Source organism: Miscanthus floridulus, chromosome 19 (genome assembly GCF_019320115.1).
Source record: "Miscanthus floridulus cultivar M001 chromosome 19, ASM1932011v1, whole genome shotgun sequence".
Taxonomy (NCBI): domain Eukaryota; kingdom Viridiplantae; phylum Streptophyta; class Magnoliopsida; order Poales; family Poaceae; genus Miscanthus; species Miscanthus floridulus.
Window position 1 is genome coordinate 25,279,200 of NC_089598.1, and position 25,176 is coordinate 25,304,375.

The 25,176-nt window shown below is 40.2% G+C and overlaps 1 protein-coding gene across 4 annotated transcripts; it reads right to left on the reverse strand.

Annotated features, from left to right (window-relative positions):
- Positions 1–1,066: 1,066 nt before the first annotated feature.
- Positions 1,067–21,156, reverse strand: LOC136529169 (uncharacterized). Of its 4 annotated transcripts, none has more exons than XM_066522248.1 (30): positions 21,038–21,140; positions 20,810–20,895; positions 19,452–20,055; positions 18,778–18,938; positions 16,554–16,619; positions 15,604–15,721; positions 15,228–15,337; positions 15,024–15,119; positions 14,295–14,418; positions 13,879–13,946; positions 12,231–12,317; positions 11,986–12,138; positions 11,800–11,895; positions 11,349–11,408; positions 11,156–11,277; positions 10,988–11,075; positions 6,639–6,743; positions 6,312–6,413; positions 6,188–6,240; positions 5,852–5,915; positions 5,633–5,767; positions 5,442–5,554; positions 5,255–5,348; positions 4,817–5,036; positions 3,692–3,822; positions 2,659–2,805; positions 2,394–2,522; positions 2,176–2,274; positions 2,038–2,076; positions 1,067–1,654 (listed from the first exon to the last, which is right to left on the reverse strand). In XM_066522248.1, exons 3-30 carry the CDS (start codon positions 19,699–19,701, stop codon positions 1,517–1,519), a joined length of 3,168 nt encoding a protein of 1,055 aa, XP_066378345.1. In that variant the 5' UTR covers positions 19,702–20,055; positions 20,810–20,895; positions 21,038–21,140; the 3' UTR covers positions 1,067–1,516. The 4 variants fall into 4 exon arrangements, with proteins under 4 accessions (XP_066378345.1, XP_066378342.1, XP_066378343.1 ...); XM_066522245.1 differs by having other exon boundaries at positions 6,312–6,416; XM_066522246.1 differs by lacking the exon at positions 20,810–20,895 and having other exon boundaries at positions 6,312–6,416; positions 21,038–21,156.
- Positions 21,157–25,176: the final 4,020 nt, after the last annotated feature.

The window sequence follows — 25,176 nt, forward strand, 5'->3', positions numbered from 1 at the left end:
TCTATACACCACACCTTTTCACTACTAATTTTCCATGTTCAAAACTAAAACGTCAAATATTTTGGAACAGAGTGAGTAGACGGATTGTGTTTGATCTGAACTATGAATTTTGCTTAATTAGCCGCTACATGAGTCATTCCTTGTTGCTAAGATGGAACTATATGTACCACATTTGAATTATACTTTATTGTTGTGATCACAATGATGTGTTATTTGATCTCTCCTAAATATACCCACCTGATACCCGACAGGTGCATGCACGAGTACAAAATCTTACCCGTAAGCCTTCACAAGTACAGGTAAGAGTTAGGGTACAAAATCTTAGCGGGTGCAGGTACCTCACTTTACCTGACCTGCTACCCCTGGATAGGCCAATTGGAGTTGCTCCAAGATACATCCAACAATTAGCCCTTGTTTAATTCCACCTCAACTTCCAAAAAGTTGCTCACCTGTCACATCGAATGTTTACGGCCCGTGCATGGAACATTAAATGTAGACGAAAAGAAAAACTAATTACACAGTTTGATAGGAAATTACGAGACGAACGTTTTGAGCCTTAGTCTATGTTTGAACACTATTTACCAAATAAAAACGAGCGTGCTACAGTAGCCCAAAATCCAAATTCCTACAGCTAAACACAGCCTTCGAATGCCTCGTCAAAAAATGCAAACATCAAAAGACCTAACGACTAGGTGATCTGTTTTTACCCCTCCGTCAACAGTAAACAGATTACATGAGGTTAAAAGAGCATCGTAAAAACAAGAATTCAATATAATCAAATAAACAAAACATGGCGATTATCTGAATAATTACTCGGTAGACACAAGAATAGCAATATGAAGCCTCGACAGCTGGGGCCCCGGGGCTCTAGAAATTCTGCACCATTGTATGTCTGTGTCTCCCGGTAGGCCGGTACAAGCTCCAGCACGCAACAAGACAGACCCCGACCAGCAAGGCAGCAACAAAGCACGGTGCTGTATTGCAATTGAACGACACCAACCTGCACAATATCAATACCAAACATTGATACAAAAAGGAAAATGTTAATAACTATTCAATCTGCACATCGCATGCAAATGGGCCACCCTTTTTACTGCTTCAACTTTAATATTCAGCAAAGCCAACGGAATCATTTACATCCTTTACCTCGTTGACTTCTTAACAAATGAATTAGATCTGAGGGATGTCTGCTACCAACCTATCAACTTGGGCAAACAGCTGTCCCTGTTCTAGCATCAATTTTGATGTACACTCAAAAGGGATGCAACATAAATAAAAGAAAAAAAAAAGAAAAGAAACAATCTCCACCATTCACCATTTCTGATTAAAATGACATGCTATGCAATTTACAGCTGCTTTCACCACCACATGCATCAACAAGACCCATCATCTTCAGCCAATCCAAGGCAAACCATTCTCAACCCACAGAATGGTAGTTCCTAAAAAGAAGGTAACTGAAGTATTTACATCATGCAGGAACACCTCCTTCAAACTGATAGCTGGTTCCAAGGAGCTGTTACTTCAGTCGGAAATCACGTCTAAATGCTGTAAGGTTTTGAGTGAATCTGTCGCGATTCTTAGGTTCTAAGTTTCTGTTGACATCCGTCATCAGCTTATCGAAGCACTGTGAAAGGCGTTGTTGCTGGTCCACAGTCTGTAAATTAAATTTGCATTAGATCTCTTAAAATAATCACCCATTTTATAAAGCTATTTGGGGCATCCAAAAGAAAGAAAGGTTCCAACAAATCTCAGCCTTCATTATAATTATATTACCATTATTAAGGTAACTTGATTCAAAACCGCGAAGATTGCTAAATGCTAATGGAGCGAAAAACCCGCTCCCACTCGATATGTTCTTTTATATAAAGCGTGCACGCTGAAGGTGATCTACGATATTATGACACTAGCCCAATTTATACCATAGGAGCAAAACCAAAGAACCAAGCAAATTATGAGAAGGTCCCGACCAAAAAAAAAAAAAAAAGGTGCCAAAGGCTCTAATGCAATATGGAACTTCAAGCAGAGGACTGCTCTAACCTGTGATGCTAATATGTGCGCTCTGAGTTCACTGAACATCTGGACAAAAAGAAAAAACAAATCAAAATAGTAAACAAGCTTAAAAGCATAATAAAGTGGAAAAAAAAGTATTATTAAAATAAAAATAAATGAAGGCACCTGTTCACTGGTCATTATCAGGCTCAATATTGGTCGACTCAGACTCCACTGATTACCAGCGTCCTCAAAGAGCATGATCTCAAAAAGTGTCTTCAATATCTACAGAACAACAAAAAAAGCCTAAGTCCCAAGCAAATTCAGTATATATCACAATTAAAATACTACTTTATTACTTTAAAACATTTCAGAATATGGTAAACAGGATTTAGCAACAAAACCTGAGGAAACAAATTGGGATACTCTCCAATATGCCGTGCGAGATTTACTGAAGCTGGTGATGGAGGTGAGTCACCAGATGTAATGTTGTTAAAGTAAAAGGCTGCCAGGCTGTCGATGGCAGAAGCGCACTGCCCAAAGGAGATAAACATGACAAAAATCAGCCCAAATAATACAATAGCCAGTACAGTTTCAGCCTATCTACTTCAGTAAACAAATATTATATAATATAGCTTCATCACTCAAGATGGAATATTTGAGACGAACCTGTGTTGAAATCCCTGTATCTAAACCTTTTAAGCCAGATTCGAGTGAGCTGACAATATGTATGAATGTGTTTGTGTCCAAATTGAGAACAAATTTGATATGGTTGTTGAACAGAACTTCCATATACCCAAAGTACGCCTTCGACAGCTGAAAAACAATAACTCATTCTCACTAAGGTCAACATCTGAAAACAATAACTTCTCACTAAGGCTGTACAAATGAAACCGAAAAAATACAAGTGTTTAGGTGAACAAAAGAAGTGTGGGTTGACATAAACTCTGGCTCATATTGTTCAGATTGCAGGTTACTATGTGACCAAGATTCTGGAAGCATAAGACTTGGACCAAGCAAAAATTATCTTGCATAGAGGTATCAGATTGTAGTTTCCTAGTCCTAGGGTTTAGCTAAATAAATAAATTCTTAAAAGAAATTGAGCTATTGATCCATCATAATTAGCACTCCCAAAAAATTCATAGAAATACACACATAAGGTACTGCTTACTATTATGACATTTGCTTATGTTTCAAGAACCAGAGTTTGAACCCCAGCTTGCACCTATGGTATGACTGACGCACTGACACAACCCTCCTTATGCATGGGGCCCCGCAAGCAAAATCGTCAAACACCAAACTCAATGGTAAGAGCAAAACCAATTGAGCATTTCTGATTAGTGAGCAATTATCTCCTAAATTGATTTGCTTGCATGTTCCTGCCCACGTTCTATGTGAGAGAACTTTGATGCATGGAACTAAATGTTAGACAGCCGTATGTGGCTGGTCTGGGTCTGGGCCTTGCGGCCAGCCCTTGTAGCTGCCCTGCGTTGGATTCCTTGTCCAGCAAGGGTGTGGATTGAGTTGTATATAGTAGGGATACTGGAGGTTGGTTCTGTTTCCATAAGCCGCCCCTATCTCTACCTATATATATATACATGTATCATGTAATCCCATAATCAATCTACTATTATACACTGCATTCCTTCTTTCACTAAGCACTAGTATTAAGACATAATTAAAAGTGAATTTATATGAATACCTTTCTGAATGCCAATATATCAGATAATGGAACTGAGAGGGTCATCTTCAGAGATATATCAAGGGCATCAGCAAGCGCTCTGTCACCATACAGCTCAAATACACCAAAATTGACATAGTTCCCACACAAAGCTGGAGGTTCCAGGTAAAATGGCAGTCAAAAGAACAATACATAATCACAATAAGATTACAAAATCTTAAGCCCACAAGAAATAAATATATGGTACAACTATTGTGAGAAAACAGGTCATAGTAGAATCTTAAAAATGTGAAGAAATCTAAGAATAAAAAAGTAGCCAACATTTACAAGATAAGGACCAAGATATATCCCAGTGTGTAACAATTCCTTAGAAACCATCCAAGAACTGGTGATTCACAAAATTAGATTAAATTCTTTGGAATTCGTTGCTCATTGCATAAGAAATCAAAAGCCATTTGGGAATGAGAGAGAGAGAGGAGAGAAACAGCACTTTTCAACAGTTTTTCGAAGCTACGACCCTAATGAAACAGCCAGCAAGTTTGCAGTTCAAAATGATAATTCAGCAATAGTAACATCTTTTGTTTTTGGGTGGGGTGTGGGGGTTGAACATAAGATGAACCAAGTACAAGTGGGTCTGGCTCTTCTATTGGATGCATGTGAAATGTTGACATACTAGAAATGTCAAACCCATAGTGTTTTAATGTTATTATGGCAGTGGCATGTTAGCATTTTTTTTATTAGTGGCTCTTAGGCAGATTAGATCAAATTTGTTAGTCTGTTAGGGTTATCAGTTAGACTTGACGGCTACAAACACCTAGACGTATCATTAGTTGTAAAAGCAGGAACCCTAAAAAGCAATCAGAGCCTCGGAGGATGAGCTTATTTTTCCCGCTATATTCCATCCTGCCCCAACTAAATCCATATCACTGAACTTGGGAAAATGAACACTACAGTTGATTACAAGAAAGTCTATACAAAAGCCCCAGCAAATAATCATGTTTCACATTCATGTAATCAGTGATATCGAGCCTTCTGAAATATAGTACTGATGAATGCAACCAGCTATCCACTATGCTGATGGAATCTATAGTCAACTCACTTGCAGTATATCAAATTAGCAGGTCAAATGACATAATTTTTACTCACCCCTTGAAAGAACAGTCAGTGAGATCCATATGCCTTTGTATTTACTTCCATAAATGTCTGTGCCATTAGGAAGCAATAGAATTCGTGACCCGTAAGCCACGATTATCTTGCTAACCTCTCGGAACAAAAGGATCCCATTTGGTGATGATGAATCAAATGTCAGTCTTTGAGCTTTGTTCAAAACAAATTCATACATGAACTTGAGCAAGGGTGTGGTGACCTGCATGAGGTGATATTTAGGGTGACTGGAGACAAATAATGAAAGCTCAGGTTATGAGTAGCTAAGTTAGGCTTAGGCGGCATATTTGAGCAAATACATCCAATAGGAGCGCACGGATATAAAGCTGTTTCTAAAAACAAAGGCTTATACATAATAAAATGCAATATGTGCAGGGGCATAAAATTGTTCTAGAGCACAAATTGGGAACAGATGACAACCTCTGGCTCATCCGTGAAGAGTGAGATGGCTCTCAACAGAAGTGGCATGCGAGATGGATACAACCAGTCAAATAGGAGGCCATATGTCTTGCGGCTGGATCACATCAGTAAATCAGTAAAGGTAAAGTTAGTTTCAAAATAATAGGAGCAGTAATACCCTCATAATGAACATGATCAGATAACACACCTGTTGGTTGCCATCGCTATGCCACGTAGATCTCTCATCCAACCAATAAATGCATGCTTAGCGCCATCAGTCCGAAAAGCAGCATCAGGAGTTGCCTCCAGGTTAAATGCAACCTACAGTGAAAAGAGAATAAAAACCACATCAAATTTTAAAATTTACCAATGTTTCTCTCAAAAGGATTATCTAAGCACCTGCTGAAGTGGTTCCATGAAAGTCCTGAATTTCACAGGGCTATCTTCCATGAAGACTAAGGAGCCAAGGATGTAATAGAACGTAGTTCTACTACGTGAACATTTGTATTCTGCAAGAAATGGGAAATTCTCCGGCTGGAAGAATATATAAAAAAAAGAATTATTTCTAAACTGAGCGCAGGGATGGAAAATAAATAAAAGCTAGCGGGAAGACTTTACAGAATGATTTGCAATGATGAATTTTACACTCTCCAGCTTAAGCATCAGTTTTCCAGTCATATAGCTGACTTGGCAAGAAAAAATGAACTGTCATCACGCAATAAATGAGAAAAAGAAAAAAAAAGGCGTACCCAGTGCAGAGAGCTCCCGCTCTGTGCGGGGTCTGGGGAAGGGTGTCAATGGCAAGCCTTACCCTCGCCTGTGCAATGCGAGGAGACCGCGACTCGAACCCGGGACCTTCCGGTCACAGGCGGTAAGACTCTACCGCTTGCACCAGGCCCGCCCTTCAATAAATGAGAAAAAGAAAACTGAAAAAAAAAATAGTCACAACTTTACCCAGTTGCCAGATCAAGGAACAGGGACAGAGTATGATCAATAACATCCTCACTCTGTAACCACAGCAAAGGTCAGCAAAGCTCAAAGGTAAAGCTTAAGCCAAAATCAGTAAATGAATAGTCACCTCAGCATAGCACTTCAGATTTGTAGCAATTTTCCCAACAATCACATTGAGAAGAATTAAATGGTCATTAAGTCCTAGAAGCTCAGACAATCTTCCATACAACTGCTGCAGCAAAGAAGCACTGGTTTATGGAATCTAACAAGCAGGTACATCTGCCACACTTGGCCAAATATTAGCAAGATAATGTACATGGAATAAACAGAGGCATAGGCCAGCAAAATTTTTAGCAACCATCGGCAACAGTGCCAAATTTTTGCAGGGCTGGTTCCGGCATAAACCAAAAGAAGCCCATCAAAAGAGAAAATAAAAGAATAATTGTTTATTAACCTTTGAAGAATGCATGGCTTGGTCTCCTACATATGACCTTCTGAAACTTTGTACAAAGACGAGAATAGCTCGGTCAAGCCTTTGCTTACTTAATTCTTGATATCTCTGCAAAGATAATAAAGTCGGTTATTGTTCACACAATGAACCTGCGACAAGACTACCAATTCCCAGCGCTTTCTTTGCAAGCAAAGGTTTTGTAGTATTTTTAGTCATCTATCAATCATAATTTTAAGCAATTAGTCTGTTAGGAATAATGCTACTGGTAATCTGTTATAACAGTAAAATATACAAAAATACCAGCGTGCTCCCCAAACTTTGAAGGGGTCATCTAGGTCCCTAAACTATTAATATGCATTTTTATGACTCTCAACTTGTTAAATAATCCACCTTGGGTTCAAAACCAGTGGTAAATTTTCTGCTGGTGACATGGAAGCTAACAAGACATGCTATAATGATGTGGGCACTAAGGGCATGCTTGCTTGTGACCCTGGAAAACCTGCCAGGCACAGGCAGGTGCTCCCAGGCGGACGATTTGCTGAGCCTGGGGTCTCAATTGCTGCCTGGCTGCTCAGCAGCCTGGCAGTCAGCATCCCACCAGGCCCTAACAAAGCGTGAACTAGAGGAATGAGCAACAATATGACATTAAGGTTCCACCACAATTTAAAGGCATGTGGCGTCTGGCGCTGGCAGTGATGTTGACATGATGAAGTGGCAAAATAAGGTGCCATGGTGACAGAGAGGAGTTCTTTAGAATCTTTAAAGGTTTGAGACAAGGAGACCCCTTGTCTCCCTTGTTGTTCAACTTAGTAGCTGATGCTTTATCTACCATGCTGTCTAGAGCTTGTGCAGCGGGGGTGATTCAAGGCCTTGTTCCCAATTTGAATGATGGAGGTCTAACACATCTGCAATATGCTGATGATACAATGATTTTTTTTTAGTTTTTCCACTGAGAATTTAATGAATTTGAGAATGATACTCACATGTTTTGAGGCTATGTCTGGCATGAAGATAAACTTTTATAAGAGTGTGGTCTTCACTATGGGTCTTACTGAGGAGGAACAGCAACAAACAGTGGAGATACTTAATTGCAAGCTAGGATCATTCCCTATGAAATATCTAGGTCTACCAGTTAGTGATCACAAAATATCCAAGGCTCAGTTGAGGTATGTAAGTGACAAGACTGAGAAAAGGTTGGGAACATGGCAATGTGACTACCTGTCTTCTGGGGGGAAATCAACTCTGATTGATGCTTGTTTATCCAATATCCCAATGTACACAATGGGTGTATATCAACTGTATGAAGGCAACTATCAGATGCTAGATACCATCAGATCAAGGTTTTTTTGGCAAGGCACAGGTAAGAAAAGGAAATACCATATGATTAAATGGGAGGCCCTTAATACACCAAAGGAGTTTGGGGGGCTAGGTTTCATGGATGTGCTATGAACATAAGCCTACTTGCCAAGTGGATTGATAGATTAGAAAGGGGAGATAATAATCTGTGCTGCTCTTTACTAAGGAAAAAGTACTTGGGTCAAAGAAGCATTTTCCAGATCAGGAACAGACAGGGTTCACAGTTTTGGAGGTCTTTGCTTGATATTAGGGAATGGTACCAAAAAGGTAGAGTTATGCAGGTGATCAGTGGACAGCAAACAAGATTTTGGCATGACATTTGGCTTGGGGAGTACCCTTTGAAAGTTACTTTCCCTAACCTGTTCAAAATAGCTTATTATCCTGATATTGATGTATGCCAAGCATTTAGAGATGGTCAGTGGAACATTCAGTTAAGAAGACAGCTCAATGGAACTCTCAGTGAGGAATGGACACAACTTCAGAAACTGTTGAGTTATGTTAACTTAGAAGAAGGGAGAGACAGAGTTGGCTGGGCTTTTGAGCAATCCAAAAAGTTTACAACCAGTTCATTATACAAGTTTATTACTTCTGGAGGTATTAGAGATCAGCAGATGAGGAATGTGTGGAAATGCAATATCCCGTTGAAGGTGAAAATCTTTATTTCGATGGCTGCACATGACAGGATCCAATCAGGGGTCCAGTTGAAAAAGAAGAAATGGTCTGGCCCAGAAAAGTGCGCTGCCTGTGATGAACTAGAAACTACAGACCACATCCTATTCCAATGCCCCATTGCCGTTTACCTCTGGACCTTTCTGAGGGTCACTTTGGGATGGCAAAACTCACCAACTAACTGTGCGGATTTCTTATTAGAGTTCGTGGACAACTGCAAAGGAGCCAAACGCAAGGTGACACTTTTCATTTGTGCAGGAGCGCTGTGGGCTATCTGGAAGACGAGGAATGACATGGCGATCAACAAGAAGGTTCTCACTTCCCCTAAAGTGATCATCTTCAAGTCCTTGATGCTGATCAAGTCCTGGCACCCACTGCTGAAGCCGAAGCTGGAACCGGTAGCAGAAGAGATGATCAACCTGCTCTCATCTAATGCGCACTAGCTTATCTCGTAGTAGTGTTTGCGCTCCCTTTGAGGTGGTAGTTTTTGCGAAGTATGACGTGTGAAGAGTGGGCTGTCTGTCAGTTGCTTTTGAGCTTTAGCTTTCAGGTTAGTCGAGTTTTTGTTTGAGAGAAGTCGAAGTCTGTATTTTCTCTCCTGTTGCGCTTTATCTTGTAAACTGGAATCCCCAGTATCCGGACCTATGGGTGTTCGATACGCTTTCTAATAAAGCTGGGCGAATGCCTTTGGTCTAAAATAAGGTGCCATGGATGACAGTACATGGCAAGTGGCAGACTAACAAGGATTGTTAATGCTTTGGGCCTTGGGTGAACCACTTTTAGGGGCAGATAAACAGCTAATTGATAGTTTGGGAACCAACATGACACCCACAGACAAGTTTAGGGACATCTGGTGTATTCCACTCATTTGTCAAAATTGTCCCAGAATATATGATGAATCATATTAGAAAAATTGCCAATCACTCGCTCAAGAAAATAACGAAGAGCACCAAAACTGTTCGCTAGCAAACAATTGCCAGCAAACATACTGAAAATGGTATAAAAGTTAACAAAAGCTCAGCAAACAAAAATTAATAATATAACATAAACAAGGGAAAGCGAAAGGGCATCTAGCTGAGTTAGTTCGGCTCCCCATGAGAGCACATTTTCAGGCTGAGGTTAAAAAAATCCCCTCGTCTGTCCCAACGCCTGGCCCCGGTCGTGGATGATCTCACATGGGCTACGGTGCCGCTGCGTATGGGTGGGCCAGGGGTTCGGGGGTTTTCTCGACCTGTGTGAGAAGGTCTTCTTCTTCTTAATCCAATGCCCGGAGGCTGTCTTATCCCCCGCAGGTCCAGTTTTTTTTTTTATAAACAAGGGAAAAGGGAACAACAAAACAGAAATCATATGCAAGCTCATCACTTTCCATAACCACAGCAAGCAAATGTTGATCAATACCTTAGTTGGGATATCACAAATTTAAGTTCCAATGCTCTTCTCATAACAGAGCTGACAAAAGCTAGATTTAAAGGCAATTTACAGTTGCATGGCGTTTTGTTCCATACTGCAGCAGTCTGTACTATATCATTGTAGTATCTTTTGCTATTATGGATCCAAAAGATGCATTAAACTAATTGATGTATCCAAAAGTATAACTGTCCTTTTGGGCCACACGATGCCAAATGGAGCTTTAAACTTAGCTCCCACATTGGTAGTGTTAAAAGCATCCTTATGGTTATCATCTCAAAGAAACCTGCTGACCGCGAGGCCCGCAAAAACCTAACAACCCAATGTGGATGCACAAATATAAATGTAGTCTATAGCGGTAAGTGAATCCATCAAGTAAAAGAAACATTATTTCCTATTATGTAGGGTGCTTGCTTTTGGAACAAACAATAATAAGTCGAAAGTTCGAAAGCCATCTTGAACTGCATTAATTACGTAATGATTCACATAACTGCAAGTAGGCTGGACATCAAAGGGAAAACTAATAACAGGAATGTCATTTCTGCCATTCTGATCAAATTCATACAATTCCGATGGGAAACTGAGGGGAAGGTGCCCACAGAAAAATGCTAATTATATGTACCGAAAAGTTTAAAATAACACATTTTGCATTACTGCAATTCCAATTTTTCAAGTGAATTGATAAATGAGTTTATATCATGTTACTGGCACAATACTAAAGCTGTTAACTAGTTAAAGTTCAACAACAAATTATCACAGTAAGAGGATTGTTCGACTCTAGACACGCGCTTACTTTCTACATTAAGAAATAATTCTCAGGGGAATTATTCATCCTGCGAATACACTAGTTCATTATTCATGTTTAAGTGTTGTTCAAGAAAAATTATTCATGTTAAGTTGATAAATCAGTTTCATCTAACCTGTGCATGTGCTCCTGTATCAGTCACACTTATCAACTGCAGTACACGGGCAGAGAGTTCTGCATCAATTAACTCTTGTGTTTCTTGGCTGCAGAATATGGAAAATCTCATCCATGAAAAGCATATATAAAGAACAAAGTTTACAAAATAAGAAAAAATATTGCTCACCTAGCACCTGTTACCTGCCTAACTTTGACAATGGCCGCAATTATGTGAACCATCCATGCGATTTGGCCTTCAATGACAGACAGCTCATCAGCATCACCAGGAGCTGGTAATCTGGACCTCTCCTATAGTAGATATTTATTTTTTTTAATAGAACTATATTAAAAAAAGATTGTGTGAAACAACACAAACATACCGTATAAGCTTGCAGAAGAGGTTCCATGATGTTTATGATGTATAGACTACTACTTTGGTACTGCAACTCATTGAAAGAAAATAAGAATCAGGTACTGTAATATGAAACATTGTAGGAAAATATTATATTCTGAAGTCGAAAAAATAATAAGGGGTCTCATTTATCCAATTGGTAGGAAGATTACTTGTAATTTTTTGCTGATTTAATTAACTAAAAATTATCCATATAAAGTTAACACATACAAATTGCAGGCAAAATTTACTATCCAGATTCAGAAAATTTTATTTAGCACCATTTTCCCAAATAAGCTGGAACAGAGCATATCTTTTACAGGAAGATCTCAAACTAATCAATTAAAGATTTAAAGGATCTTATTCCCTACTGTGTTCAAAGAAGAGAACCAGATGAATAGTTTTTAAAACACCAAAAACCAAAATTAGGTAACAGAAACCTGGAATCTGCAAAGGAAGGGAAGAAACTCCAGCTGGTCCTGGAGAACTTCCACACTATCCAAAGGATTTTCCAGTGAGTTGTCAGCAAGGATGGCCTGAGATGGGTAGAAACAACAAATGATAAGAATGGTAAAAAAAATCTTTTTTAAACTGAAATAGGAGTAGAAGCATCTTGTATGAACTACCTGAACAGAATTAATTCTAGAAGTGATAAAACCCTCTGTGATCTTGGGAACAGTTTCATCAAGAAGACTTGGTGTTTCGCCTTTCAAGTAAGGCACGGATGTCACCAGCCTTGACCAAAGACTTAGAAGATAGTAGACACTATTGCTGGCCCACTACAGAAAGAATAATCAATAGTCATAAGCCTCACAACATCATACTTCAGAAAACAAATGGCCAGCAGTTAAGCAATAAGAATAAGACAAACCTGCCATGACAACAAGGATCTAGTTGTAAATTCAGCTACTAGACCAATCCATTCACCATAAAACTCAACACTCAGAAGCTCTGCCAGCTGCACAGCACAATAACTTAACTAACATATAATGATAAAAGGGCTCATTTCTAGCATAGGCTAGTCAATTATAAAGAAATATGGTAACTCCATCAGTAAAAGATCTACACACATGAAGTTATTTATCTAGTATTATTGTCAACAAATGACAACAGTCAAATATAAACCGAATCATCTGGTAAATGTTGTGGTTAATTCTGAGGATGTCGAAAAAGAATAACAGAAAAGAAAAGGAACAAACATAGAACAGTTTGATTGATGCTGCTTTATTATGATCAATAAATATAAGGTACATAGTTGTAACAGAAGAAATTTCCAAATAAAAAATAGGTGTGGGTGTGAGTCAGTCCTCACAATTTTTTAACATTATACAGTTTCATAATGTAATACCTTAATGAATTCATTATTTTGCACTTCAAACCACACCAGGGGGTATTCAGACATTTTTGGATAAAATGGGTTTTTTTAGGTATTATTTTGATTTTTTCTATGAAGTTTAATGATAAGAAATGACAATACCAAAAAAAAACATTGCTAGTTGGTATTGACAACATTTGAAAAAATAAAACTAGAATAGCCTCCCAGTTAAGAACAGTAACTTTGGTATGAAATGTCCATGAGGCAACGAAAGTTCAGAGACAAAGGTCCCAAAAACAATGTCAAGCATAACACTTAACACATTTCCTCATACATGAGGTGGCCATAGGAGTAACAGTACACTGCTATTGGCAAAGAAGAGAAGGATTGTCAATATATTGTGCCTGTTCCATCTGTTCCAGTGATGTTTTTATATGGCTACTAAATAAACAGCAACACTACACAATAGCAGTCACGCCAATAAGTTGTAACATACTAATATATTAGCATAACCAATTAACTGGTTCTTTTCGGTATAAACCTAAAAGATTAGGAAAAATTACAAAAAAAAATAACAACAATCAATTTCAGAAGGGTGCCAATTCTCTTATTATACTAGAAGCCTGGACCTTATGGTTGCACCACAATAGGTGTGTGTTTGATGGGGAATCTCCTAACCTGGCTAGAGATCTTCTGCTAGCTAATGAGGGGCTGCATTTGTGAGGTTTGGCTGAAGCGCAAGGCATTTCTTACCTCTTTGCGCTTCAGCCGGACGACAATGGAGTTTAGGTCGTGGTTGTGTGTTTTTCTCTGTAATAGGCGTGTATGGCTAATTAGAAACCTGGGTGTGTTGTGTGTTTGTAAGGGCTCTTACCCCTTTGACATGTATAAATAAAAAAAAGCTACCAAGCAACACAAAAGAAGACACAAATACTCTGTTAGTCTATTTCATATCACATGCTAAAAATGAAAACAGATAATCGTTAGAGAAAAACAAAAACAGATAAAGAGAATATTTGTTGCCAAAACATCAATAAACCAAGTAGGGTCATTCTTCATTCAAGTAACAGGATTGCAATTTATACAAGTCCTTATAAAAAAAAACTAAAAGTATTTTTTAAACTCTAAACCGTCGTAATTTCACTGCTATGAAATAATGAAATTCAAGCTATGTCCATAGCGAAAAAAGGAACAGGATTGCAACCTGGTAATTCACTTTGAAACGTCCCAAAAGACGGCAGAACTCATGATAATTGTCATGATCAGCAAGTCCTGCAAATTGGAAACCAATAAATTGCATAACTATTTTGCCTGCGTCAGTGCATAAAGAAACTTATCTACTTGGTAAGAGTAGCAACTGTAAGCATATCAAATCAAAAGAGACTTATCTGCTAACAAGTTTGCATTCTCTTACAATACACAATGTGGTTGTGGCGGTTAATTTATCCGATTAACAGAAAAAAAAATATTATTACTTCATGTACAATGCCTTCAATAGAGACCATTATGCTTTTATTTTAGCAAAAGAGACTATTATTCTCATTAATCTGTGAAAATTGTGAGAGGAACAAAACCAACATCAAATACAAATTCACAATGAAAATTCTTTGTGTAGTAAACCTTGGCCAGTTAGAAGTATCTCCTTGGTGCCTAGCATCAGATGAGAAAGAAACTGGGACCTTGCAGGATCCTCCACAAAAATACTGCGCCTGACAGAAGCAAGTCGCACCAGACACTCCAAAGCCTGGAAAAATCAAAGGGTTTGCACATATAAGTACAGAAGGAAAAGGAAGAGAAAAATATATGAAAGGTTAAATGCAGGTATAACTTAAGGCACTAGCCAGAATAAATTTCTGAAGCAGAGTGTAGTCAATGTTAAAATTACCAACAAGGGACCAAAGAACATACTTCTAAGAGAATAGGGCAAACATTATAAAAAAAAAATCTTGCTGCTGCATGTCGCAGCAAAAATTTACAGTTCTTGAGCAAGAAAAAACCCACTAAGAATACTAAATTAGTAGGCTGCCAGGTTGCATTAATGACCGAGCAACCTCAGAAAATAGTGATTGATCTTCAAAAAGGTAATATAGTGATCGGTCTCTAACAGGATATTAGAAATACACTGAACCAACCATAAACAGAATATTATACTTTAATAACTTCGCTAACATGCTAGAGAAAATGTTGTTCCGGATCCATTCTTCGCAGGTTTATCGAGGGCATAGAACTGTCATAATTATGTGCACACGAACATGGACATAACAAGGTAACTCTTTTCAAACACGTGGAACAAAACAAAACTCTCTTGAATTATTAATGAATTACCCAAATCACCATGTCAGTGTATACCTCTTTTGAAACTCGTATTTCATTGACTTTGTAGTAATCAAAGAAGATTTGGAGTGTGGAAGGATCTTGAAGAAGAGGCCTCCAAGATGCAGGAAGCTGCACCAAAATAAAATATTCAATTATTGAATAAAAGGAAGAGATTAAGTGTGGTACAATGACAGGTTAATCAAACGTAAGAAGCTAATAATCATGTAACTGATATACCTGCACTGTTCCAAATTCTTCAGAGCTTTCGTCCACCGGAGAACCAACAAAGTCAAATGATAAGCACTTTAATGCAAGGTCGAGAGGAATATGTCCAAATTCATCCGGAGCTGAAGTTTAAGAAGGGAAAAATATTAAGAATTGCAATAATCTAAAAAGGGCGTACTCAGTGCAGAGAGCTCCCGCTCTGTGCGGGGTCTGGGGAAGGGTGTGAGTGGCAAGCCTACCCTCGCCTGTGCAATGCAAGGAGACCGCGACTCAAACCCGGGACCTTCCAGTCACAGGCGGTAAGACTCTACCGCTTGCACCAGGCCCGCCCTTCAAGAATTGCAATAATCTGCTGAGAAAAAATGCCAACTAGACATCTTGCGCATACCTTCACTCTTCAGTTGATTAAGTGAGGTTAATGAAATTTGGAAGATCTGCAGAAGAAACTGCTCCTTGAATGAACTCGCAATTTTCCTATGAAGCGTCAAAGGCATCGCAGGGTTTGGCTATATGATAAATCAACATATAAACATCAAATTAAAACGGGTATGACAATTCAAATGTACTAAAAAATGAAGTCGGAAATAAAACCTTGATTGGAGGTGAAGTTAATTATATGAACCAAAAAGCACAAGGTCAGTCTGTAAATGTATACACTAGTACATTACATACTAAGAAAACTCTCCATTCAAGAGAGTTGTTCCTTTAGGGGGAAAAAAAGAGATAGCAAGTATGGAGACCGCTACAGTCGTTTACCTCCATATTAACCAAGCAACATGTGTTACTCTTCATGTTAAGTAGGAAACAAGCATATTGGAACTATCTCGAGCAGCGACAGACACACAAGGTCTTCACAACAGACACAATTATATATGACAAAACAGAAGTACACAAAGAAACAGAGAAAAGCCTTGCGTGTCCATTTGTATACATGTTAATAAGCCAATCACACGTAGACATATTTAATATCCCTGCTTCTTAGTACTAACATTAAGATTATACATGATGTTCATTTGCATGGTTCTAGGCGCAACTGGTTTTGCATGAATTCACTCCACAAGATAGTGTCTATGTTGATCAGTTGTGCTTGTGCATAGTCAGCATTATGTATGGTGGTCAAAACAACCATTTCATATATTTTTTTCTATGACGATATGTCCACGCAACATGAGCAAACAACACAATTTGCAGCCTGGTAGAACCAACCAATCAACATTATTTTTGAAGCAACGCTGAGTTAAACTTTAATCTATCCATGTTTGAACCAAAATACGACCAAAAATCGAAAGGGAACTATAACCTAAGCATATACTAGCTTCACAAATAATTGTATCTCACCTGATTCATTTCTGCAACGAGATTGTTTAGTATCTTCAAGCCTATGAAATAATGATCCTGAGATGCCTGAAATGATGTAGGCACAACCAACAAAGATAAGCAAAATGCATGACGTCGCATGCAAAAGAACTTGGAACCAAAAGTATACCACCTCCAGTCACAAAGACTAACACATGGTCTCCAAAATTGTATTTACAAGACCAATACAATTGTAATATTATGAAAGTTATTCCCATGACAAACCTAAACATACGATATGCATGGTCCCAAGTACAAATATTTCAGAAATTAAAATCTACTGACAATTGAAATTTTAGAAATTTGACTGCAGGCATGTCCAAAATGACATCTGGCGACAGGAGGGAGTATTATATTGCCACAACTGCTTCATTTAAAATTTCATGAAACAGATTTGCTTTAGTAATTACTAATGTAGCAAAACAGTAAAGATGCCTATGTTTTAGCTTAAACACAAGTTTTACATAATATAAGAAAAAAAAACTCTCTTATTACTCCATTCTTCCTCTACAAATGATTGAGGTTTCTAAGGCGTTGTGGCACCCAGTGCCATTGATGTGTGCCTGGACACATAGGTGCTGCCACGTGCAGGTCCTACGTGTGTTACTGTTCATAGGAGCAGTAATCTAGCCTTATAGCCAGTGTGGCTAATTGTTATCTTTAGTTAGTTAGTTAGGAATTAGAAGATTGGATAGCAAGGATAAGATTAGTTCAGATCTCAGGGGTTTGTTACCAGTAGAGATAAGATTATATTTGAACTGTTAGGGCTATGCTAGCTTTATAAAAGGAGCAGCTGGCAACCATTTTGGGGAAAGCAAAAAAGAACATCAATCTATTAGGCTTAGCCCCCTTCTACCCCTGCCCTTGTGCTCCAGCTGCCAGCTACCGGCTGCCTGATGTCGGGCTGCTTGGCTTAGGGCCATCCAGATCAAGGTTCATGACAGGTGCCATCTAGTCAATGCCTAGGAAATATAGTGTAACTAGAACCTTGTAGTGTTCTGTCGCGCCACCACGCCAGGGGTACACCTGGACACTTAATTGTTGCCTCATAAATCATGCAAATGATGTTTAACAGACAGAACAGTTCATTTACAAGTAATGTTCTCCTGTTTAGAGGGCAAAGAGAGATGTTCTCAAATCACTATGGCACTATACAACTGTGCATACTATCACTGTAAGAGACCATTAATCTGGGAGAGGCTCTTATGTCGTTATTAACTGGTCTTTAACTAGACTTACAAACTGGTGGAAGAAAAAAAAAACAAATTTAGAGAACAGTAGAAGAGATATTTGTTGGTGTACGATAACAACCTATTATAGCACACATTATCTTAATATGTGCATGAGATAAAAAAAACATTTATGGAAAAACAGTGGGGGTCTATATAAAAGATGACAAAAGGGATGCAGAAGGTATAGACGTGTATAGTATAATGAGCAACAGTGTGACTGTTGTAGAAAGTTTACAATAACCTCGGAAAAACTGAAAGGAAATATTTTTCTTTTTTGCGTGAGATGATGGTTCCATCAGAAAACAAGAGGCTTAGTTTGAATAGTTATGGCAACAGTACATCAACGATTGGATCAAGTTACTCCATAAAGTATTTTAACCTATATAAATAGCATAGAAAAAATTCCTATCTAAGTTTCAACTGAAATAGCAACTTCCAAATTTTACTAGCATATTTGGCACAGGATCTTACAACCTGCTTCCCATATGGAACATAGACCATTAAAATGGATATCACCAGGAATACAAAATTGAAACAACAGATTCTCTGATAAATTACTAACAAATTATCAGAGTTCTTAATCATACCACTCAAGTGCTCAATGATTTCTACCAAGGCTTTAGGTCTTATAAACATGAAGTCATGAACAAATCCATGCATGACCTCTATGCATGTAAGAACAGCATGGGTCCAGTGGGGCGGAAACAGTCTGTATTTTCCTTACAAGTTACATTTCTGTGTTCAAAAGGTTAAAAAGTTCATACTCACTGGATTCATGTGTATAGAAACAGGAATGGTGTGTGCAGATTTATTTGGTGCAAATAGCTATCTTGTGTGTGAAGTTCAATTAATTTCAAAAACAGGTTTCACTCATCGAACTGGCAAGGTCTTATGTGATGACAAAACTCTTAAATACGTGACAAGCAATCAGAGAATTCTTATCTCAACACATAAAGCATGCAAGACATACTTACAAGACCTAAGAAATCAGTCGCTTCCTTGACAGTCTCTCTGAATCTGTCATCATCAAACCATCCAAATTTTGTAATTCGACAAACCAGCTGAATTAGGGACACAATGACAAAGTTCTGCAATTTAGGCCCCCTTGTGGCAAGATAGTTTATGACATAATTCCCTTCACACAGATTACAAAAAAGGTTAGGTGTGAATAAGCAACAAGAGGTATACAAAAGCATGTAAGAAAGGAACGGACAAAAATATTAATTTCGTCTATGATGATGCATAAAGAACGATAAATGGAAATAGTTATCTTTCCAGCAACGTCATGAAAGCAGACAAAGAAAACTTAAGGAGAATAGGAAACTATATAATTACAATCTTTAGATATGTCACGAGTATAAGAAAATGAGTCGACAAGAAATAACAAAAGCTTATTGAAAATTACATTGAGACTATTCTGTATGATTGCATGCTGCATAGGTCACAGGCTCACAGCTCATATTTATTCAACATATAGGGAGACATAAATGCTAAAGAAGATGCAACTGAACAGAAGCAACACAGCTAAATTTGATAAACATAAAAGGGATTTTAATGCTAAAATGCCACATGGATGCAACAGAACAGAAACAATAAAACCTTAACTATAGATGATGCCATGCAATAAGTGTACAGAAAGAAACATTACGTATATCGAGACGGAGCTTCAAAGAAAGACTGCGGTCGGAAACTTGCTTCAGCAAGCTTGAACTCGCCAGCATCAGGGCATATGGAGTTGAGGCATTGTCCAATATGTATTGGCACTGCGAAATGTACTCGCTGTTCTCTGAGAAGCACTTGAGGGTGCTTTCCGCATGCGCTCTCTCAGCCGAGTCTCTAGAATTATAAAGCTTTTCACACAACACCTCTAATTGCGCTAGGCTCTCCATTGATGACATGAAAATGAAGCTTCGAGTTTGCAGTTGACCAAGTATCCAAGATTAATATGCCACCAGGTTCTGAATTAATATCCACGAATTTGCATGAATGCTTGTCACAAGCACCGAATTAATGCATTAGGTATTCGGTTGAATAGGAAACTTGAGCTTAGAAGCTAAAATATGTGATTCTAGCATAGGATGAAGGATTGTCACAGTACATTCACATTACAGGAGAGAAATATTTGAACAAAAGAGTTTTCTCATGACAGTCTTTTCAATGACGCTTAATCAAAGACACAAGACACAGTATAAACAGGTAACGAACGCTTATATCGCCAATACAAGCCACAATTCAGCCTGGGTTACAGTGATCTGCAAGAATGGAAATGCCAAACTTAGCGACGGCCAAACCAGCAAAACAATAGCATAATAACAAAACAATGGTTGCTTTTAGCTTCATTTGCTAAGAAATTCCACTTGATGACACATACAAACATAGTTACAGCAATCTATGTGATACCATGATAATCAGCTAACAATAGCTGCATTTGCTGAGCCATTGTATTTTGTTAGTTCATGCAATAATGATAAAATCTGCACAGGTACTGCACAGCATAGGTAAAAGACTATTTATAGCGACTTAACAGGTATCACATAACACAAGAAAAAGGGATAAAGCGACACATAACGCAGGAAAAAAAAAGATCAAAGCGAGTTATGTGCTGCACTTTATAAGACAGTCTATTTGATAGGGCTCCCCTACATTCCGGCATACATATAAACACATAGCACAACAAACAATGAGTTGATCAAAAAATACATACTGCATTCCCCTAAACACTGGATAGCCTATCATCAAAGATCAGGTTGCATGACATGGAAATCGCTCTAGGATGATGCTCATCCCAGGGGTGGAACCATGCATGGAAATCGCTCCAGGATGATGCTCATCCCAGGGGCAGGGGCGGATCCAGTAAAGGGACATGGGTGTACAAATGTACAACCAATAATTTTTGCAAAAACTTCGAAGTTAGGGGCTTGTCAAATAGCTAAATAGCTTTAGGTTAGGGTTTCGGTGCTCAGCTTCGCACAGCATAAGAGAAGGGAAGAGAAGGGGTGGGAGCACCTGGTGGGTGCTCGTCGCCGGGCGCCGGCATGACACCAACAAAAGCCTCAGCACCTGGCTTAGGGCGGCGGCGGCCCACCAGTCGTCTGAGAGCGAGAGGGCGGCGAGAGAGAGAACGAGGACGGAGGTGGGCGATCAGATCCGAATACAGATAACCAAATAGCTTAGCTTAGGGTTCGTGTGCTCAGTTTGGCACAGGAAGGAAGGGATGAGAGGCGACAGGCATACCTTGTTGTGGTGGGTGCTCGTCGCCGGCAAAGCGCGGGACGAAGACCTGAGATGCTCGGCATATGGGGATACTTAACTTACCATATGGCACCTCATCAGAAAGCAGTTTTACGTTTGCCGCTACGCTTTTAACCACAGGAACACAAAAACAATATATATTTATCATTTTTGCTCGTATGACACGTCAGCTTCGGCTGGAATTCGAGTCAACAGGCTCAGACAAAATGATATCCCCTGCCCCTGACGTCTTTATCCTCCCCCGCGTGGCCCGACCCACTCCACTCTCCCTCCCCTGTCTTTCTCTGCTCCGTGCAACGCCCGTCCATCACCGTTGCCGCCGTCGCCGTATAAACCGCCGCATTAGGATCTGTACTAATGTATGGTGTAATGAAGTGACAATGTATGGATGAATCCAGTGACATGAACCAGCAGTACTAAATCCAGTGACATGAAACACACAAAGTTTTGCCACACACATTATTCTGGCCACACACACTGAGCTAGCCACATACATTGTTTTTTGCCACATACATATCCATGTTCCGGCCAACAGAAGGCCTTAGTTACACAAAAGAGATAATTTTTGGACCTTTACAACCAAAATGAATTTGTCCTTGATGGTGCTCTTATTTTTTTCTTTTTGTTGGTTGGACTCTTCCTCACCTTTGTAGCTAGTTGCTTCTTCCTTGGAGTTATTTTCTTAGGTGGTGGGTCCACAGATGCACTTGCTGTTTCATCTACCTCGTTCATAACTTGTAGATTCCAGCAGAGATTCCTGTTGAATGCAAGACATGTTATCAGAATAACAACAGTAAGTTTTGGCCAAGCATGTATTTTGAAGTAGGGCATACCTTCTCGTTGCTGCAGTGGTCGAAGGTGGTGCATGCTCAACCTTAATTGGCGCCACATCTAGGACTTCTCTCTGCAGCTGCAGCAGCTTCAGCTGCTGTAGAAGCTTTAGCTGCAGCTTCCAGAGCCTCCCTTGTTGCCTTAGCTGTTGCTCCTTTAGCCACTGCTGCCATTGTTCTTGTTGTATTTTCTCTACTAGGGGTAGGATCTGTCTTGCTCTTCTTCCTTCTAGGTTTAGGGACTGACTTTTTAGTTCTTTTCCTACAATGTAGTTGTTAGGGTGGACTGACTTTTTAGTTCTTTTCCTACAATGTAGTTGTTAGGGTCAGTGGTTAACCGTTAGAATTGTAGCTAACAATAGGGGTAGTACATTACCTTTTTGTGCCAGTCAGTGAACACCTCCAGCTTCTAGACCTGTGGCCATACTCACCGCATCCATGGCATTTGATCTGTCTTGTTGCTTTACCACTTCTCTCAGATGGAGCCAGATGCCTTTTCTTCTTATGTCTGTCTGGGTCTCTCTTCTTCATATTTGGTGGAAACAACTTGAATCCCTTGTCCACCTCTAGCCATTCACCTCTATCTGTTATGCTGGGAATGATCCCACGGTATGCAGCCTGGAACTTCTCAACTAAGTAGTTGTTGTGCACATACATGTTCATTGGGTTGCCTTAGGATTGTGATTACAACCAATGCATGTGGGCAAGGCTTTTCAGTCACTTGTCACTCTTTACAAGTACAGATATGTTGTGTTGGATACACAACATGCCTCCTAACCTCCTCATGTTTGTAGATCTCAGTCACTTCTGCTTCCTCTAGGTGCCCTTTAGTCACTTTCAGATGGCCTAAACCCCTGGAAGCTGCATTGAGCCGATGGATAACTGTATGTAGAATTCCAGGAGACAGAGCATTAGCTATCTTCCTTCTCTTTGCAAAAAGTGTGAGTGTCTTCTCTCTAATAGCATCAGCTAAGTAGTGAATAGGTAGATCCTTGTGCTCCTTGATCTAAGCATTTCAATTCTCAGCCAGATTATTGTTGATGTAGTCACATTTGTGTAACACCATCGGTATTACACTGTAATTTTTTATTAAAACACTGCATGGGCATCATGTTTATGTGATAGTGTATGTAAAATAGTGTGTAAATCAATTTCTGTAATGCGAAATGAAAGTTACATTTCATAGTCAAGTTATATTACTTAGGGTTTTAAATCAATTTTTATTAAGCGAAAATGCTATAGAACGTATATACGGAATTTTAGTAAAGTTAGAAGTACAAACCGTGTAGGTGATGATGAAATACCAGCGATCGAGAAATGAATTCACTAGCTAGCATGATTAATAGCTTGGAAATCGAATTTGACATGAAGTCGATCAAGACTTAGTCGAATTTCCTAAGTCGGAGAATGGTTTGACGAGGCCAAGTTTGGCAATTTTTGTAGGCGAATTGGATTAATTTGTGGTATGATTTCATGGCTGGTTTTGATAGCCTAACATGCCTTCTTGAGTATAGAATAGGTGGTTCAGCATTTGAAGTAACAAATTTGATTTTTGGGCGCTTTAAAAATCGTGCATGGCACGTTTTAGGCCGGTGTCAGCGATTGGGCGCGGTCACCATGCCTCGGCTCGATGCCGCAGCGCTAGCTTGCCCACGTGTGCACACGCGCACCGCCGCGCAGGCCCCGCCTCGCCGCTGTCGCGCCTAGGCACGTGTTGCATGCGCACTTCCACGCCGCGCCTGGCGGGTCCGCTGTTGTCTGGTCGCTTGCCTCACCAGGTCACCGCCGTGCCGTAGCATCACGTCGCGTCCGCCTGAGCAGCTACGCCACCACCGTCCCATCGCTCTGCTGCGCCGCGCTGTCACTGTCGCGTCCGCCTACGCTCTACGTCGCTGCCATCTCGGTTTAGCGCACGTAGCCTTGCCGAGGCCACTGCTTGTCGTTCGCCATTAATGGCTCCACGATAGTGCGGCTGCATTGCCACCGCCTGCACGTAGGTGTGCCCCCTCTCCTAGCTACGCTGGCTCATAATGATTGCTCAGGTGTGGTCGTCACGTCCCGCCAAGGCTCGAGCTAGCAGCCGGTCCCATTCCTTCCTTTTCCCCTCCCTCCTCTGCTGCCATTTCGGCCAGGCTACGCCTTCAATTTGGCACGGTGAGGTCGTGTCCATTTAATTCAGCGCGCGTTCGACTTTGTCTTCAAGTCTGCTGGCCAACCGAGTCCATTAAAGGCTTAGACATCGTTGTTGTGGGCAGTACCCGCCCGGTTCTTCTAAGTCCAATTGGTTGCGCCCCCAGCCTTGCCTCGTAGTCCTCCACCCCATGCGCATCCCTAGTTGCACTGCTACTACCTGCCAACACCGCTGACATGGTCGCGCCACCACGGTCGTCGCTGTGTTTGCCGTGCGCACGTGGCCGGACACACTCAGCTCGTCCCCGTCAAGCCATCACGTCTGGTAGGTTCTAGGTAAGTTGTTGATGCCCATCCTCTAGTCCTTTAGTCTCGATTATGCTTGAGCTCATAGGAGCATGGTCGCCGCCGCTTCAAGAGTCCCACCACCGTGGAAGGAGCTCGGGACCACGTCTCTGTTCACCACTTCACCACCCATCGCCTCACGTTTGCATCAAGGTGAGCATTGGCTCGCTATCGAGGGTGGGGAGGGGCTAGGCTGGTCGGCGTGACCGCCCTGTGCCAGCGCAACCATGCACGGTGCACGTGCGGGTGCCCGAGGACGTGCCCGTGGTAAAGACAATTTTCTCTGAGGGCTTGTTTGCGTAAACGCTGACTGTGGGAATAGTACTTTAGACCTCGGGGTGAATCACCGGTAGTTCGAGGACGTTTTCGCAATTGTGACCGACGCGCGTGGGCCTCCCCATCGTGGGTCGTCGTCGCGCGGTTGGGCCGCGTCCGCATGGGCCGCGCCGGTGGGTCGCGCTGTGCGTGCATGGGCCGCGTCGCTCGTAGTGGGCCACGCGGGTTAGATTTGGTTTTCATTTTTCCAGTGAATTAGTAAAGATTTATTCAATTTAGTTTTGAGTTGATCTTTAGAAATTTGTAGTAAATGTTGTAGGTGTCCAAAAATAATGAAACAAAATTTATTAGGTTCATAAAAATGTTATCTATCTGTTGGTGTAGTTAGTTTACAGTTATATGTGATAATGATAGATTCATTAATTCATTTAGGAAAGCTTAGTATTATTTAGCTTAATATTTGTAGGAATTTTTGTGGCAAAATTGGTGATAGCTTTAGCCATGAAATTTTTACAGTAGGTGAAAGGTCATAATGGCTAG